At 42.3% G+C, this 18,638-nt stretch overlaps 1 protein-coding gene across 8 annotated transcripts in view; it reads right to left on the bottom strand.

Annotated features, from left to right (window-relative positions):
• LOC139612544 (intermembrane lipid transfer protein VPS13B-like) overlaps window positions 1–18,638 on the bottom strand; it is a 325,396-nt gene that overhangs the window by 165,504 nt on the left and 141,254 nt on the right. For all 8 annotated transcript variants that reach the window (XR_011686577.1, XR_011686578.1, XM_071468183.1 and 5 more), the window contains exon 22: window positions 9,047–9,180. Coding sequence is in view for 6 of the 8 variants with exons in the window: in XM_071468183.1 (XP_071324284.1) it covers window positions 9,047–9,180 (134 nt within the window). In the remaining 2 variants the exon portion in view is untranslated. The remainder of the gene's footprint in view (window positions 1–9,046; window positions 9,181–18,638) is intronic.

The following is an 18,638-nucleotide window of genomic DNA, read 5'->3' as shown; positions in this document are numbered from 1 at the left end:
TACGACGCCAAAAGATATATTTTTTCTTTGTCTGTTACTTCCTTCTCATCTCTGTCTGGCATCACATCACAGAGGTCTAAATATGGGTTTGTTCTTTTTTTGTTGCAAGTTCAGCTCAGTTTTACTCCTCATCACTTCCCGCACCATCAGATAGTGTTCACAATTCAGCCACATGTTTGGACCCTGTTTCAAATCTTTCAGTCCCCAAAAAGTGGAGCTTACTTCCTGCTCTTCTCCTCCTGCAGTGGGAGTGTATGATTTGTCTTGAGTAGCATTTCTCCCTTGTGTCTTTGTGAAGATGGTTTATCTGGTTCCAGCAGAGCAGGTTCTAATAGAGAGGAAGCAGAGGGCCAAACACACTTAAGCTTTAAAAGGCTGGGGCCATGTGGAAATGGCCTATATAACCACAGGAGGCTCTTAGGATCCGCCGGGCCTCGCCAGTAAATGACAGAACAGTGAGTTAGATGGAGGACAGCCTGCCTACCCTGACGAGCAACTTCAGCTGAGAGTACATTATTTACAGATAGTCATTCTTAGAGCCACAGATAAAGGTTTCAGACATGAAGTGACAGATTGCAGAAAAGAAATACCTGCCTTTTCTGAAGGAGAGCTCTGTTTTAGCTATTGTTATGATTGCATTCAGAGTGCTTAAAACAATGGAAAACATTTTAGAAAATGTCTCTATTAAGTTCTCTATTGTATAAATGGGTTGCTGTCCTTCACATTATATCTAAATATGTGAGTCTCTGCTGTATTAACCATCTTTCTCCTGTGCAAAGTACTGTTTATTAAACTACAGAACTTATGAGTTATCTCTATAGATTAATCTGTCCAAACCAACCCACCGTCCCGTCACCCACTGGTCTGTGAACTGCCGGTTTGAAGACTGGAGTTAGTAATTTGTCCGTTGCCATCTTGGTTTTTTGAAACCAGATGAAACCACATTTGTGCGAGAAGGTGGAGCTGAGGAGGAGTGAGGGGTGGATCTGACCTGATCTGTCCTCTATCCTGATTGTCAGGCAGGTTGCCTGACTAGCAACTGAGACCATAAACTCATTAGGAAAACGTTTACTGAGGTAATAAATCGAGTGAGAAGTAGAGACATTTTCCCATAGACTTTAATACAGCTGAACTTCTTTTTGCAACCAGTGGAGTCACCCCCTCATGGTCATCAGATAGATTGCAGGTTTAAGGCTCTTCAGCATTGGCTTCACTTTCCAGACTTGGAGTCTATGTCCATTTTATATACAGTCTATGGTCCTAATTGAGCACATAAAAGTAAAAACCTGGGTCTACATATTGACTGTATTATATGACGAAGATATGATGCCTAGTGCCCACTCTTCTTGAAAAATACTTCCAGCAACACAGCTGTCTCGCTAAATAATCCTGACAGTACGAAACAAAATTTCTGATACAGTCATCTAACTTGGACTCAAACAATAAAATATGTGTCTGACATTTGTCCTGTGGTGTTGTGGTCAGATGTGCTGTCAAGCTTATTGTTTTTATATCACTGCAGAGAACAGAAACTTGGAGGACCGGTTCTGTACAGACCTCAGCACAGCACAAACCCTGTAGGCCAAGATCACCTCGCTGTGGAGCGACCTCACAACATGTGAAGCAAACACACTTGCACATAAACTTGCACATTCAAGCACGAATGGACTGACACATTTTGTCTACACACAATAAGCAAGCCATGACACACAGGAAATCACCCAGAGATAGAGGAGAGGAAATTAGAAACACCCTCCCAGCATCCCCAGTGAAAACATTTGCAACTCTGGAGCAGAAAAATCTCAGTGGAGAGATCGGCAGCAAACGGAAAGCACATTCCTTTGTTTTTAAGAACCTGATACCTCTCCAAATGTAATCTTCCTGTGACTGCACCAGACAGGACACTGTGTTCGTAAATGGCCAGTCGAGTGAACAGAAGGTCCACAGAGCAACCCCCCTTCCCATCTCTCTGGATACCCCACCCACTGTTAACCTTCTGCTCCCCCTTCCTCTGCATATCCTCCTGCATTCTCAGCTCTGTCCAAAAGCACATTTGGAATAGTGGGTGTAATAATGTAAATAGTGTCTCCATGTAAATTAACATGATTAATGTGTGTATCTGAAGACGACACTGTGCAGATGTGTGTTGTGGTGCACGGATGTACACAACTTAAGTTTTTCCTGCAACCGCAGAAAGTAGCTTTTCTCCCTGATGTCTATGAGAAAGGCATCTATCCGTGATGCCTCCTGACAACAGATAGGCTAGGTCTCACCCACATGCCACCACAAGCAATAAGCTTGTGGCCTGGCACAGCAGCACAGCCAGGCAACCAGCCATCCCTGTGGCTCTGCATTCCTCTCTTATAACACTGCTTACAGAAGCTGACAAGCGCTGGAGGTCTCTCTGGCTGAGGTGGAAATCTGCAAAAATAAACGCTTTAGGTGACATGAGGGCTTTGTTTGTTTCTGCTGGCCTGGCTGTTTGTGTTAGCGCGGTGGGTTAATTGCAACTTTGATCGCTGCGTTTATTGATCCAACAGTGGCCTTAGGAGTGCGGCTGGCCTGGCCTGCCTTGCCTGTGTCTACCCCCGATCTCAAACAATCACCCCTCCACTACCCCAGTACGTGAGCCACTACAGATGGGTCTAAGGGGTGGCTGCGCCAGACTAGGGCTGAGGGTGCACTTGGAGAGGGTGGTCATGACTCTGATGTGATAGCTGGGGTCTCAGCAGTGCAGGATGGCTTAGTTTAGGTGAGAGACTGCCTGTTACCTGAGAATGGGTGAAATGGTCTAGAATGGACAGGCTAAAGGCAAGGCTTTAGGTAGGGGTTAGTTCACCAAGATAAAGCTGGTGAATTCAACAAAGTCAAATGGCTGATGGTAGCTTGTGGCATGTGTTGTCAAGTTAGGGCTTATGCAAGATCCATGGTACAGCTAAGGACTTAGACAAAAGCCTGGACATACAAAGCCAGCTGGACTGTAGTTTGGTCAGATATGAAATAGGCTTGGCTTGGTTTATCTACAGTAGTGATGTGGCCAGATAATTTTGCTCTGGGCTGTCTGAAATGAGTGGAGGTGGCTGTGATTATGTTATGCAGTGTGCACTACTGGGTCAAGTTGAATCAGATGTTGAGAGACAGCAGATGAAAACAGTTTTTATTGGCTAACTCTGGCAAAATTTTGCCACTATTGATTTATGTGGTGTGACCCAATCAAGTAGTTGAAAATGTGCTCTTCTGAACCTCAGCTGATCTGATCGACCTGTGTTTGGCATGGCCTCCTCCTCTGTCCCAAGACAAGGGGAGCATGCTCCAACAATTTAGCCAAAATTACCTCCAAACAAGCTTTCCAAAACACTTTGCAAAGAACAGGGGAAAACCCGCACATAATTTTTCCCCATCAATATTCTAAACATCCCAATCTTGAAATTGTAGCTGCTATGACAATTTTGTACTTAACAAATGCTACAGTGGATCACAATTTTTATCCTAATGAAAATCAGTTCCAGATCTGTGGGTCTTTTGAGGTTCAAGACATGACAGACACAAGAGAATCAGAGAAGCAGTTCAGCCCCCTGAAAGGGGTCAAACATTATGTATGTGGTTGTCTATAATGACAATCATGTCATCAGTGTATTGACACAGCAGCAGATGATGGAATGCAATTCTAGCCACATATGCACATTAATATACATATATGTATGTATATGTATCAATATATACGCACGCACGCACGCACGCACACACGCACGCACACACGCACACACACACCCAGTAGTGCTCTCATCCGTTAAACAGCTAATAGCACATCTACTGTTCCACTGTGGGGTCTTGATTTATATCATGCGACACCAGAGAGGATGACTGCATAACCAAAAGAGAATGTGCAGCCTTTCTCTTACTCTCTCCATCATATTCCCACAGTACCTGCCCTTGTATCCCTCTCTGTTCTTCTTTCTCTCCTTCCTTGCGTCTCCCTCTGTGCGGAGAACTTCACTTCTGCCCTCAGCAACAACCCCTCTCTCTGTTTGCATTACAACCAATCAGCACTTAGTTTTCTGTTAGACAGCTAGGGACTGCAAGCTATAATAAAAGCCAATTCATTTTCCTGTGCACTTACAAAACACCACAGCATGCCATTTCCTAATATCCCACAGACACTCTGTCAGAGAATATAGAATTCACCTCATGCACAGTTTCAGCATAATTGAAAAAAAAATTGGCAGCATGCAACAAGGTATGCTATCATGCAGATGTACAGTCGCTCAAATGTGCAGTATTTGCAGTTAGCAAATAGGGTAAAATATACAAATACCAGTCAGTGTGTGTGCATGTGTGGTTTAACTGTCAGTTTTAATCAAACAAGCATGCTATGTTTGAAAAGTAGCACTTATCAGGGGACTTCTGGGGGAATGCACTGGGAAAAGTGTGGGTAGCTTTTGTTGTGAGGGTGATTACAGATTAAATGAATAGCTGTTTTATTGCATCTGTTTTACTATAATGGATGTCCCACTGAATCGTCCTGATTTATGTGTCTTTAACCAAAGACATAGTGACCTTTAGCCTTGATTAAATACATAATTAGATAAATAAATAAAGACCTTTTCTCTCTCAACCCTTAGGGTTTGTAATATGATAGTTAAGTTTGAAATGTTGACAGTTTATTCCCACAATCCTCAAAGAAACATGGTGTTTTAAGTGGCACAAAATTGAAGATATAATTACAAATCATTTGGAAATTTTGGGATCTGATGGACAGGGAGGATGAGATGTGTGGGGGGTAATATAGGATGGAGGGGGGTGGGGGGTGTGTGGGGGGGCAGAGGATGAAGTAATGTGCCTGCAGAAGGCGCTCCAGCCGAGGGTCAGATCCTGTTCATGGAAACCATCTGGCCGGCTCGATCTTCGCCACACCAAACATACAGTACACATGATCCTCCTTTCTATCTCTCTCTCTCTCTCACTTTCCCCCTGCCTTCAAACACACCCTCTGCCCATTTCTTCTCATTCTTCCTCACTTCCTAACCTCCCCTTCCTTTCCATCACTTTACCTTTTCTACCCCCCTGCTTTTTCTCCTCTTTCTCTCTCTCAAAAAATATCCTACTCATTAATGCATGGCAGCTGCAGGGAGCAGCGTTACTTCATTTTTCCATGGCAACGGTCTCTCTGTTTCAGCAGATCCCATTTCAGTTTTGGTAGCAACGTGCTCTTTTGCCAATGCTGAACACATTCATGTGTTAAATAGAAGGAATTATTGCAAAATTCCTGAAATAGAATAACCATCCAGATCACTTGCAATTATTATCGGGGCCCAGAGAGAACATGGGTGTCCTCAGCTAGAATGGGCTGGAGAAGGGGGTATGACGGGATGAAAAGTAGTAAGGGTGAGCCGTTGGAGAGAGGGGCAGGCAGGAAATAAGCTGGGGGAGAAATGCATGGGACAGAGAGCGACATGAGAGGTAAGAACACGTGAGGCAAAGTGATGAGTTCAGGAAATGCACTGTATGCAAGGAGCAGCACAGCAGTGAGCTGGAGCATGAGAGAGAAGTAAAGCTGAGGGTCAGAACTCCAACGCTGAGGGCAAGAGGCCATTTAAAAGTCTGCCAGGCCACTCGGGCCAGCGTGACAATTGCAACACTGCCCATCAGGCCTAATGTGAAGTGACGACTAAAATAACAACACCTACACATATGAAAGGAAAGACACATGCACACTCCCTCATTATGCTGCGCGTAATGTCAAGGAGACTCCACCACCTTGGGCCTGAGGGCCACAGTTTGGATGGTATGTCCCTCTGACCTCATTATTTCTGTGTGAGAAAGACACTGGCTCTTTTGCTATAAGTCAATTTATTTTTCTCTTTCTCCAAAGAGTCTCTCTTACTTTCAGTACATTGTTCTTGAGGGGCATCTACACTAATCAATAACAATGTAAAAATGCTATTTGTAGTGATTCACATTTATATGAATTGTATTTGGGTAAAATAAACCATTTATCTTTTAGCCAGGTGGCTGGTCTGTTTTCATGGACAGTTTTTTGAGGAGGTAAAAGACAGTTCTCTGATGGCTTGGAATGGATTGGGAACAATGTTTCAGCCATTTTTATTGCAGAGTGAAAATCGCCTATCATTGCTAGCAAGTTAACAGGAGAAGAGGGTCTTATAAATGGAGATAGATAAGAATGTGCTGTATTTGAAGTCATAGAGGAACCATGGCTCAGAATCATGTCTGGGGTTTGGTTGAAGCACGCAGCCAAACCCGTGGCAGAATGTGAGACCCATAGATTCAGATAATAATCTGTGCCTGTTACTGTCCTATGTATGGCAGAACATTACCAGCTGTCAATGCTAACCATGTCTGTCGCTGAACAAGACAAGTATGGTGTAAAGAGTGATTTTAGAGCTCACAACTACAAATGGAAATTGTGCATGTTCTGCTTTTTCCAGTTGCTATTCTGGGTTTAGACTCTGAGTGGGATATGCATCTAAGACATTACATAAGCTATATTCAAGTTAAGAGCCACACTGTAATGAACTGCACAGTGCAGTGGGACAGAATTGCTTACACAGACTTTTTGAGGTTATGCTGTTTCTTGAGGTAAGGTAAGGGATGATACAGCAAAGTTCATTAGAACTGTTGGTCCAAATGTATGATACGAAAAATATAAAACATGTTTTACTCCTGTTATTTAGTTTGTCATTTCTATTTCTCTGCTGTCACTAGAGGAATAAATAACAAGAGACAATAGCTGCAAATGTAAACCTCACGTGCTCTACCTTTTCCATGCTTCGTTGTCAGTATTTTCTTAACAACTTGTATTAAAATGGGCCAACAGTGTAGACTCTGGTCTACCTCTTTGCCTCTAGCTGTGAATGAAGATTTTTTTTTAAACAATTTTCCAAAAATCACCATTTATCTCATATCCGTATTGTGTTTAAACAGCCTGAAATGGTCTCAGAAGCAATAGAATAATAAATGATAATAAGTAATTATAAGTCCTTCTTTTGTTACTTTCTCTCCCCCAATCTCATTCTCCACCTTCTCTCTATCCCTTGTGCACCCCTCTCTTATGCGAAAGATGGAAAGAAAACCCTGCATGCCATATTGGGCACATGTGCAGCATAAGTGTGAGCCATTAGGTATTCTGTTTACACCACACTAAAATAAATGTGGTTTAAGTTTGGGGATATCCAAGGCCTGGGGTACCAGCTGTCAGGTCGTTCCGTTTGGTCCGCTCCCACTCCCATGTCAACAGGACAGACTGTTTCCTAATTACTGCTGCAGTACATGGTGTGGTCCCAGTTGCACAGCCAAAGGGGACAGAGGAAAGTGGAGGCAATGACGGGCTTAGCAAACTATTAGAGGGTTGAGTTAATTTTTGTGGAAGTACTGTAAACAGCTCAATGGGTTGACATGGGACCTGGGCTCTGGAGAATTACTTCAATTCACATATGTCATGCTCTCTTTCATGTTTGACTGACATCAGTTTGTGTGGTCCTTGCAATAAGAATTAAGATGAATTAAGAATCTCATGGTTGTTGGACTTGTGCATCATTGGTTATTGTTTACTTGCACAAAGAAAGTTAATTACAAGCCATATTCTAATTAAAGACTGATTCGGCTGTTCACCAGCACTTTGAATTGCTGGGTATCCATGATACCTTGAATAAACCTGTTGATAGAAAACTCAACGTGTGATGAACAATCCACCACTAAAAGAGTATGAGAATGGGATCCAGTTGAGTTACGATCCCTGCAGCGATCTGTGTTTGAGTCTGACTGTGTGCTGACGGATAAACGCTTGCACATTGCAGACCAGCAGTCAAAAATGAACCAAACACAACAAATGGACATAAAGATGTCCACATTCCCCAATCAATAATGTACCATGGGCATGTGGCATGTACCCACTGTGGGCATAGGCACACATGTGTGCATGCACCTGCATCAAAAGGGGCCCTGTGACAGAGAATATTGTCAGTGCTTCCTGATGTCGTGATGGTGCTTGTTGTGATGTGGGCTTTGCTAACTGGTCTATGATGGGGACTCTTCCTATCCAGTCAGACACTTGAACAGACGGAAACAAACATTCAGCCAGCCAGTCAACCTGGAAGTCAGTCTGCCACAAAAGGAGATGAGCCACTACATATGGATTTGTATGTAAAATGGCTCACAGAAGTACCTGGAAGCCATATGCCCACGGCAACAGAGAGAGCTCAGCTACGGCAGGTTGAGCTAAACCTCAGTACTTTACTGTAACAGAGGAGAGAAAGAGGTGGATGGGGAGAGGGGTTAATAGTCTTTAAAGCAGATTTGGGACTAGTGAAATATAAAGCTGCTCCCAGATGTGTGTGACAGCCAATAACTACTGTTTAAGGTCAAGCCCATTCATCCATTAGCTATCCCACTTAATCTTTGAGGGTTATGAGGGGCCTGGAGCCAATTCCAGGTAACACTGGGGGAGAGGCAGGGTACATCCTTGACAGGTAGACTCACAAGACTGATATAGAGGCAAACATACAATCATGCTCATAATCACACGTACAGGCAATTTAGAGGCACTGGTTAATCTAAATGCATGTCTTTGAATTGTGGGAGGAAGCCACAGCACCCAGAGGGAACCTCACAGGCATGGATGGAACATGCAAACCACACAAAGAATGGCTCTGGTCAGTCGGCAGGTTCAAACCTAGAACCATCTTGCTATGAGGCAACAGCACAGAACCACCGTGCTGCTGCTTAAAGTCAAAAAGCAAATATGTAGCTCTGGTGCTGATTATTGAACTCCAGAAATGAATGTGGTGAAGACCAGTATAGAGGCCAGGACATTTACAGTAATTATTGACTGATATGAGGGCACCAAATTTCAAATATGAATCATTTTGTTAACAATGGTTAACATTGGAGTAGATGTTTCAGACCACTCACTGATGAGCAATATTTAAGGATCACCATCCAAAATCAGCCCAGTAGGGAAATTTGTTATCTTGTCTACCTGTTCCTATACACAAGTAGAACAACCAAGATTGAGTGTATAGTTTTGTACCTGTAGAGTAAGGCGTTTAACAGCATCCCAGGCATGGGCAATGAGCTCCTTCATTCTTTCCTCTGAGCTTGTCCATGACTCCACTGCTGTAGTATCAGGCATCACCTTCATTGGGATGGACAGAGGACGTGATTCTGGGAAAGAAAGAAAGTGGTAAAGACAAAGGACACTGTATTCATATATTGTTTTAGAACATCTTTTGTTAAACAATCAGCTCTGCTCCGGTTGCTCATCATTTCTCAGTACTCTGTACCCACTATTAATGAAAATTAGATTTATTTAACCTTTTGGTCAAGAGCTGGGAAAACCCTCTTTACCACAGAAGTATTAAATAAAATAGATAATTGGTACATAAGAAAACGCACTGTCCTGCATTCATCATTTATTTAACTCTCCTCATAATTCACTGTTATTTTCATTTGTTGTACAACAGTATCATGTTATATGATGTTTAACTGACACTTCATTGAGGTGATGTAATGTTGGCAGGGGTCTTGTCTCCAACAGTGGGAGAGGGAACCATAAGAACTGAGAGAATGCACACATTCGCATACAAACACACGAACACTCATATTTTTACTTCTATCTTTGTGAGGACACTCACTGACACAATGCATTCCCTATCCCTTTACCCTAACAATATCCATCACAAATAAAAGCCAACCCTTACCTGAAACCTTAACCTAAACCTCATTCTAATCCTAAAGTGAAAATAAAGTGTTGAGGACCAGCCAAAATGTCCTCACTTTCCCAAAATGTCCTCACTCTGTAAGGTCTATAACTGGTCCCCACAAAGGCAGAAGTACACATACACACACACACACACACACACACACACACACACACACACACACACACACACACACACACACACACACACACACACACACACACACAATGTCCTAGACATTACATGTCCTAGTAGGCCTGCTGTGGTCCAGCTGACACTCATGGCAACAGCCAAGCACACAAATCACACAGCAACAACCTCCTTTACCAGCCTTTGCATTAATCGTATAAAACTGAAAGCAAAAAAAAAAAAAAACTTTCAGTGTTCAAGAGACACACTGAGAGAAGAAGACAGACAGATGATGAAGAAACTGCGTGGAAGGGAGAGGTACAGAAGCAGAAACAGAGGCACTGAGACAGAACACACATTCTCCCAGGTTAGCCTGAGGTCTGTGGATGTTAAAGCCATCAGGGCGTCAGAGGTGAGGGAAGGGGGGTCTCTCTGAAGACACATTAAGATATATTCCATGATTTAAAGGTCTGCCTTGCTCAGCAGCTCTATCCCACAGTTGTCATGAAACAGTGGTGATGTCACAGCACCTCCATCCCTCCTCAGATACTGCACTCACAAATATCATTACAACAGCCAAATGGGTTGTCATGGCAACAAGTGTGAAATTAACTAAAAGGATGGTTAGTTACTCTGGTTTGCGGTCATTGTGGCAACCTGCCTAAAACCTGTGTGTGGGAGAGTGTGTGTGTGTGTGTGTGTGTGTGTGTGTGTGTGTATGGTTCAGTGACTAATACTCACAGGTGTGTGTGTGTGTGTGTGTGTGTGTGTGTGTGTGTGTGTAAGTAAGTGCAAGAAAGGAGACTGAAGGCCGAGATCTTCGTGTCTGGACTCTCTTTCAGTATTTTCTCACACTCAGCATCCAGGTGCCTCTGGCACTTGGGGACTATGAAACAGACTGTATTTGTCATGATGCCTACAATCAGTGTTGCATCATTACATACTATGCACAGTACTTCAACCTCACTGTACGTTTTGTACATTTGACAACCCTTTTTTTCCAATCTACCGTCTCTCACGCTCTTATTTGTCAGCTACTACGTTCCTGTGAGCCATGTACATAACCAATTCTAATGTTCGTATACTTTAAAATATCCACACAGTCACAGATGGCAACAATTCACTTTGACAGGACAGATTGTGTTTCATGGACTGTCTTTCACTGAGTAATGTGCAGAGTGCTGCATAAACCACTGTGATATCATTGGGTTGTCAATAGTGTTTTGTTGTAGAGGGCCGTGTATGTGTTAGAGTATTCCTGTCATAGTGCATTAGAGAGCTGTTCCCTATTCAGCTCTGCAGGGGATCCATATGGACATGACAGAGCTCTGTCACTGCTGCTCTCTGTCATGTAGCCCAGCTGTCTAGACCGAGGACTCAACAAACATGAGGGCGGAGTGGACCCTGCATTACTAGTGGTTGAAATCTATTTGAATGCATGCATCCATTTGAAAATTACTACTATGATTCCTTTGATTTAAATGCATAATATTGAATATGCTAGGTAACATGAGAATATATGCAGTGTGCAACTTATTGTACAGTGGCTTCAGAAAGCCTTTAGCCCACTTTATTGTGGTGTATATTTAATTTCAAATTGATAAAACTGCCATAATGCCTACACTCAATGACCCATAATGACAAGGTGAAAATTCTGCAAATTAATTAAAAATCCAAAACTGACACCTCTCATTTACGAAAGCGTTCTGACCCTTTGCTGTGGCACTCCAAATTGTGGCCGGGTGCATCCTGTTTGCATTAATGTTTGTTGAGATGTGTTTAGAAATCGAATGGAGTCTACCGGTGGCGAACTGAATTAATTGGACATAGTTTAGAAAAGCACATATCTTTGAATACGGTATACTACATATTAGGACAAAAACCAAACCATGAAGTGCAAGCAAAAAAGTCCTCTGTAGACCTCTGTTATAAACATGTGGTGAGACATAGATCAGAGCAAGAGAATAAAACCATTTCTAAAGCAACTGGAGGTTTCCAGGAATGCAGTGGCCTCAATAATAGTGACAGGGAAGAAGTCTGAAACCACCAGGATTCTTCCTCAAGTTGGCTGTCCAGTTCCAGGGCAAGAAGGACCTTGATAAGTGAGGTGACCAAGAACCCAACGGTCACTCTAAAAGAGCTTTGGATCAATCAGGCCTTTATGGTTAAGTGGCTAGACAGAGGCTACTCTTGACTAAAAGGCATATGCCAGCACACTTGGAGTTGCCAAACGGCATTTAAAGGACTTAAAGGATTCTCTGGTTTGATGAGACAAACACTGAAGCTAAAAAAACTAACTAATATCATCTCTATGGTGGCGGCAGCATGATGCTGTGGGGGTGCTTCTCAGCAGCAGGGAGAGGAAAACTGGTCAGAATTCAGGGAAAAATGACTATAGCCAAATACAGAGAGATCCTTGAAGTAAACTTGGTTCACAGTGCACACAATCTGAGATGAGGGCATGATTTCATGATGACAATGACCCGAAGCATACAGCCAAGACAACACTGCAGAAGTCTCTGGTTGTCCTTGAGTGGCTCAGCCAAAGCTCAGACCTCAAGCCCACAGAACATCTGTGGAGAGACCTGAAGATGTCAATTCAGACACTTCCCATCCAATCTGATGGAGCTTGAGAGGATCTGGCAGCAAGAACAGGATAAACTGCCCAGGTATGCAAAGCTTTTAGAGACTTAACCATTATGTGATTTTGAGTGTTGAGTGATGGGCAAAAATATCAGTTTTTTCAATTTGAAATTAAATGTACAACACAATAAAATGTGCAGAAAAAGGAGGGGTTAAATACTTTCTGAAGCCACTGTCCATAATGCACTAACATAAATGCAATTTAATAATGCACAACATGCAGTGAGTATTAATACATAAGGACATGTGGGCACACACTGCCTGAAGTTGAGCCACAGGCAATCAGGAAAACGACTATTAAATACTCACTTGAAATCAAGACTACCTTCAAAAATATATTCTTAGTCTTCATTGTAGATGAACCCATCACTCTTTTTTGAGATTATTACTTTTTGGCCAGGCCTCTAAGGTGGTATTGGAGGTAGGACAGACTGTGAAAGTCCTTCCCCGGAGAGAGTCTGTTAGGCCAGTCAAAAAGTGTGCTTAACTACAGTATAGGCAGTAACAATGCAAGTCCAGCCTGCATGCAGCTCTCCGTTTTGTTTTAAATACCATTCCAGGACTCTGTTTGTTAATCCTGGGGTCATTATTTGGAATGAAACTGCCATATCTTGTTATAGTGACTTGGCGCCTGCCATTTCTGCAGGGAGGGGATTGAGAGAAAGACGGAGGCAGGCAGGGACAAAGAATGAGAAAGACAGAGAGAACACAAAAGGTCTAAATTCAAATGAAAGAGAAATATGACAGGAGCGCCCAAAGCTCTTAAACCTGCCCAGGCCTAACAAGTCCTGAGAGTCCTCTTAAAGTGGGGTTATTCCCCCTGCCTCGTGCCATCTCAGCCATGTCCTTTTTTTCAACCTCTGTTAGGCCATTAGGCTAATATCTTATTGGCCAAACTCTGACCATACACCCTTTCTCTCTCCTTTCCTCTCCTATTTTGTTCTCACTCTCTCCAACCACTCCCTCTGTCTTTCTCTCTTAGTGTTCAGCTGGTGTGTGAAGCTGTGGGTTCAGTCCCCTATAAAAATTCTAGTGTTCTGATGGTGATTATTCATCCTCTTTAACAGCTCCATCACATCTCGCAGCAAGTGAAAGGCCAGGGTCTTTGAAGCCTACAGCCTGAGCATGTGTCAAGTGATCAGAGAGAATGCAGAGACCAGCCCCATTACAACATGTTGACTTTAAGGCGAGAAACAAATCAGTGTTGCCTAATTTCATGATGTACAACACAACACCGTCACAGCAGAATGACATGGTTGTAAAATGTATGAGGGCATGTGCTGAATGTAAATCACACATTTGTGCACAAATGTGCACAACTGAACATTATTACACAAAGTCACTTTGATACACCCAACTCCACCAACACTAACAGCTGTAACAATGCCACTGAACTTTCTACTAGAGAAACCGCTCTTTACAAAAACAATGGCACAAAGCATCGATATGTCCTGAGTGGTTGAGCAACTCAACCATATCCGCAGCCTAAGTCACGGATCTCAGGGTATTTCCTCATGCTCCCTGCTATCTTTCTGGAATATTCCCCATTACAAATGGTTTACAGTGAGATGAAGTGTTGTATATTCTATTACAGCTGCGTGCTGAGGCAGCAATGGGGCTCTTTAATAAACCTGCCTGCCTATTTGTTTTCGATGCAAGTCTGTGTTTATTTAAATATTTATGTGCTTCCATTTGTTCAGAAGCCATTGTGAAAAAGTGATGGTATGGGCAGGCTGACTGGAACGGGTAAGCCATGAGGGTGAAAGGGGGTGGTAGGTGATGGGGAAGAGTTTTATCTTACCCATCTCTTTCCACTTCTCTACACATACTGCATCTATATACACACCACTTTCTCTCTTTCTGCCAGCTGTGCATTAGGAAGTCCCCTAACCAGTTAACGTAACTGTGGTGGAAGACTTTCAAGCAAGAAACAGGAAAAGGATCATACACATTTGTCATCACGCTTATTATCACCTTTATCATCATTAGAGAGAGTTCATAGAGACCATACACAACATTGCTATCCAATCTAAATTATATTCAGTAAAGATACTTAACCAAAAAAGAGGAGAGAAGAGAAGAAGATAGACAAGGAGAGGAGAAGAGATCTTCTGCCAGCCAGACCATGACACAGCACACAAAGAATGCCAACAAAAGGCACGTCTTCAGTGACACCAAGACCCTTTGAAACATCTCAACCCAGTTTCCAATCCCCTCCTGTTCCTGTCATCTGAACTAAAGCCCCCTCCAACCTACACACTAATCCACGCTATGTTTGATGAACCAAAACTCAACCCCAACTTCCCCCTCTGCTCCTCTCACTTCAACCTCAAAAACCACAGCCAAGATCCATAAAGTCCTAATACCCTTATCATTCATGAAAGCAGAAAAGGGATACATAAGGACAGATCTGTTCCCCACAGACTGTTCTATCTGTCCTGAATGTCAGTGAGAGGTTCTATGGACTCATCTGAGTGTAGAGGCCAAAGACAAGTCGAGTACCCTACAATTAGTCCTCTCGGGGGGTGGGGGGGTCTATCTCATTATTCCTCCTTTTTCTTGTTTTCTTTCCCTGCTCCAACCATCATTACCTTGATAAATTATTGACTTTACCAGAAAAATTAAACTATATAAATAACTCCACAATGAAAATATTATCCCCTTCTGAAAAGCTCACAGCAGCCAATAAAAACCTGCCTGACTTCCATCAGGCTACTTGGGCTTGGACTATAGTTACGTATAACTGTGTAATTCTGCCTGAAGTCTTCTCATCAGTTCTCTCTCTCTCTTTTATGTATGTGTATAAGCATGTGTATATTAGTTTCTCTCGGCTGATTCTTTCTCCAAAATATATTAATTTATGTCTTTCTTGACTATCCTCTCAACCATGAAACCTGTATTTTTTTTCCCATGTCCACCTCCCTCTTTTTTATGGTTGGGATCACAGGAAAGCCATCAGTCCGGGAACGTTTTTGTAAGCAGCACAACCCTTACAACAACCAACTAACTTGCAGATTAACAGCATGACCAATGCAAATGCTTCTCTTTCTCTCTTTAGTTTTCTGATCCTCCCACCAAACGGGAAAAACATATCTAATCTTATCATCCAGACCACTAGCAGACAGGAACAAACACATCAGTTCTCATTCCAACGTTCAAGAACCACAGCCAGATCGGAGGATAGGTTTCTCAACAAAAGAGGTATGTCCTCAGAGCGCCAACGGCTAATTTTAGAACTGAAAAGAAAAACCAATGAGATCATTACTCTGGTAGATGTTAGAGAACAATGAGAAGCTCGGGACTTGGGACGCTCTCAATCAGAAACATGGTGCTGCTGCCAACAAGAACATTCATTAGGGACAAATAAAGAAAATACTTAGAGGCTAGTTTTATGTGAACCAATTTGTGGTGTAATTGTGCGGGCAGACAGAAATGGACCTCAAACTGAGGAGAAATGACTTGTTTTCAAAGTCGTCGTTCCATGGCCTCGCCGTAAAGGATAATGACACAAAAACAACTGTTAACACTTCTGTGATGATGTTACTAAGCAACATCCAAACCAAATCCATGATGTGAATGAAATGACAAGTCTTCTATTTAGTTTTTTAAAATGAAGTCAAAAACCTCAGCCTCTACAGGCTATCCATCAGAAGATTATATACCAGTAACAAAAAGCATGATGAGATAACCAAAAATATTAGTAATCCTCAAAGCAAACCAGAGGCAAATAGCTATGAAGGGGAGAATTTTGAAGAACTTGCACAAAAATTAAATACGAGTATTTGTACAGTATGCGCACAAAGTATGTGCCATTCTAGAAGAACAACCAGATAAACAAGATTCCTTATGTGATGAACAGCCAATTTTAATTGCAAAGCTGTGTGTGTGTTTCGTAATGTGAAAATATCCTTAATATTTTTTATCATGCACAGTGTTGAGAGTCAGAGTCTCTGTCATCAACTGGAACTGGCTTTGGTCCAGTTCAGCCAATGCTGGTTCTGAAAGTCTGCAGTGCCTTGTAATATGTACCCTGTTTATTTAACATGTGCAATGACCAAAACCATAAAGTAAGAGAGACAGAGTGAAATATTTTGTTGCCAAATGGAGTTGAGTGGATATGGACATTGAGATTCAAGCTGGGCAGCCCCACCACCCCAGTATGATATCACCCTGCCCTCGGTGCTTTCTGGGGAAATGATCTGCAGTGAACTGGTTCTGTGTGTCTCTGTACATTTGCCTACACATTAACAGGCACCTTCCAAAAGCCTACAGGAAAGTCCCCCTTGATTACTACGAAACTGTAGCTAGGCTGAATGTGCTAACAAAACAACATAACACTCTCTTTACATCATAAAAGTGCCAGGCATGTGTTCAAATGGCCAATTGGAAGCAGGGACATCTAGCTAGTGCAATTGTTCTGAGGAGGCTTTGAACTGCTAAAAACTCTGAAAATGATTTTCTTCTAGTGGATTATGATTAATAAGATTAATTCCCTGAGGTGATTTCTGTGAGGAAATCAATAGCACCAGTGGAAAACTATGATAATCAATAAGCACAGAAAAAAACTGGTCCCGCCAACTTATAATCAGGTGAAACAAAACACCACTCTATATCAATATTCCATACATCCAACTCACTAGGTCATTTAACCTCACATTAGTATTTAAAACAATCATACCATGGAGTTGTAAGATATTAGGTTATATTTTCAAATTGACCATTTTAATGCATAGTGTATACATTGTGGGCTTTAATTTTTTGTGGTGGCAGGGGCCAGCACAGAATGTATCCCGGAACACAAAATCTTAGTATTGTGGACTCACGGAGGAATCAGTTAAGACAGTATTGTGCCACTGATACAGTTTCTAAAGAAAAATGGATAGCCTCTTATATGAGTTACAGACATTCAGGTGCTAAATTTTCGAGTTATACATTAAGGTTACTTAATTTGTGACAAAATCCCAGTGTAGTGGTTCCTATAAGAACCTCATGACATCGTCCTCCGAGGGTCAACTGAGCAGCAGCACCAGAGGCAGCCCATTTGGCTCACTGCCCCTACTGAGCCTGACCAAGTCAAATGTGTTTATTCCCTGTGCATCCCTGTGAAAGGCAGTTCAAACACATTTTGACTCAAACTGGCAAACAAGTAGCAAATCTCTCCTCTGTTTACCCAAACAGATGACTGAAGACTGAAAAGTAAAATGTCTGTTGCAGTGACTACAAACCCCCCTGAGAAATTATATGTTGGCAATTAACATGCAGCTAACACTGATCTTGTCATATATGTGGACATTTACAGTATTTGTCCCGTTAAAACAAGCACTTCAAAACTATTGAGGAAAGGGCCAGATGATGATCTAGAAAACAAAAGAAACAAGACTAGGTCAAAACCTAGTACACTATTCAGACCCCTCACTTTTTTCACATTTTATTATGTTGCAGCAAAAATAGTTTAAATTCAGTTCTTCACCCATCAATATATACTTACTACCCCCTCATGAAAATATAAAAGAATTTTAGAATTTTTTTGCAAATTTATTAAAAGGAGAAACTGAAACATCATATTGACATAAGAATTCAGGCAGCGATTACAGCATCAGGTCTACTTGGATTTGGGGATTTTCTTTTCTGCAGATCATCTCAAGTTCTGACAGGTTGGATGGGGACCGTTGGTGGAAAGCCATTTTCAGGTCTCTCCAGAGATGTTTGATTGGGTTCAAGTTAGGACTCTGGCTGAACAACAAGGACATTCACAGAGTTATCGCTAAGCCACTCCTGTGCTGTCTTGGCTGTGAGCTTGGGGTCATTGTCCTGTTGGAAGGTAAGCCCAGCCTGAGGTCCTGAGTGCTCTGGACCTTGGTTTCATTAAGGCTATCCCTTTCCCTGACCCGTGTCCAATTTGCTGAAAAACAAGTCTATAGCATAATGCTACCACCCCACCACCATGCTTCATTATTGGGACGGTTTTCGGCAGTTGATAAGCAGTGCCTGGTTTTCTCCAAACATGACGCTTAAATTTAGGTCAAACATTTAAATCTTGGTTTCATCAGACCAGAGAACAGTCTGAGAGCACTTCAGGTGTTTTTTTTTTTTTTCAAACTCCAAGGGGCTGTCAGGTGTTTCACTAAGGAGAAGCTTCTGTCCGGCCAC

The sequence above is a fragment of the Trachinotus anak genome, unplaced genomic scaffold, assembly GCF_046630095.1.
Source record: "Trachinotus anak isolate AG129_WGS33_773 ecotype Australia unplaced genomic scaffold, CSIRO_AGI_Tana_v1 ptg000032l, whole genome shotgun sequence".
In the NCBI taxonomy this organism is placed as follows: Eukaryota; Metazoa; Chordata; class Actinopteri; order Carangiformes; family Carangidae; genus Trachinotus; species Trachinotus anak.
This window is presented reverse-complemented; position numbering and strand designations above follow the sequence as displayed.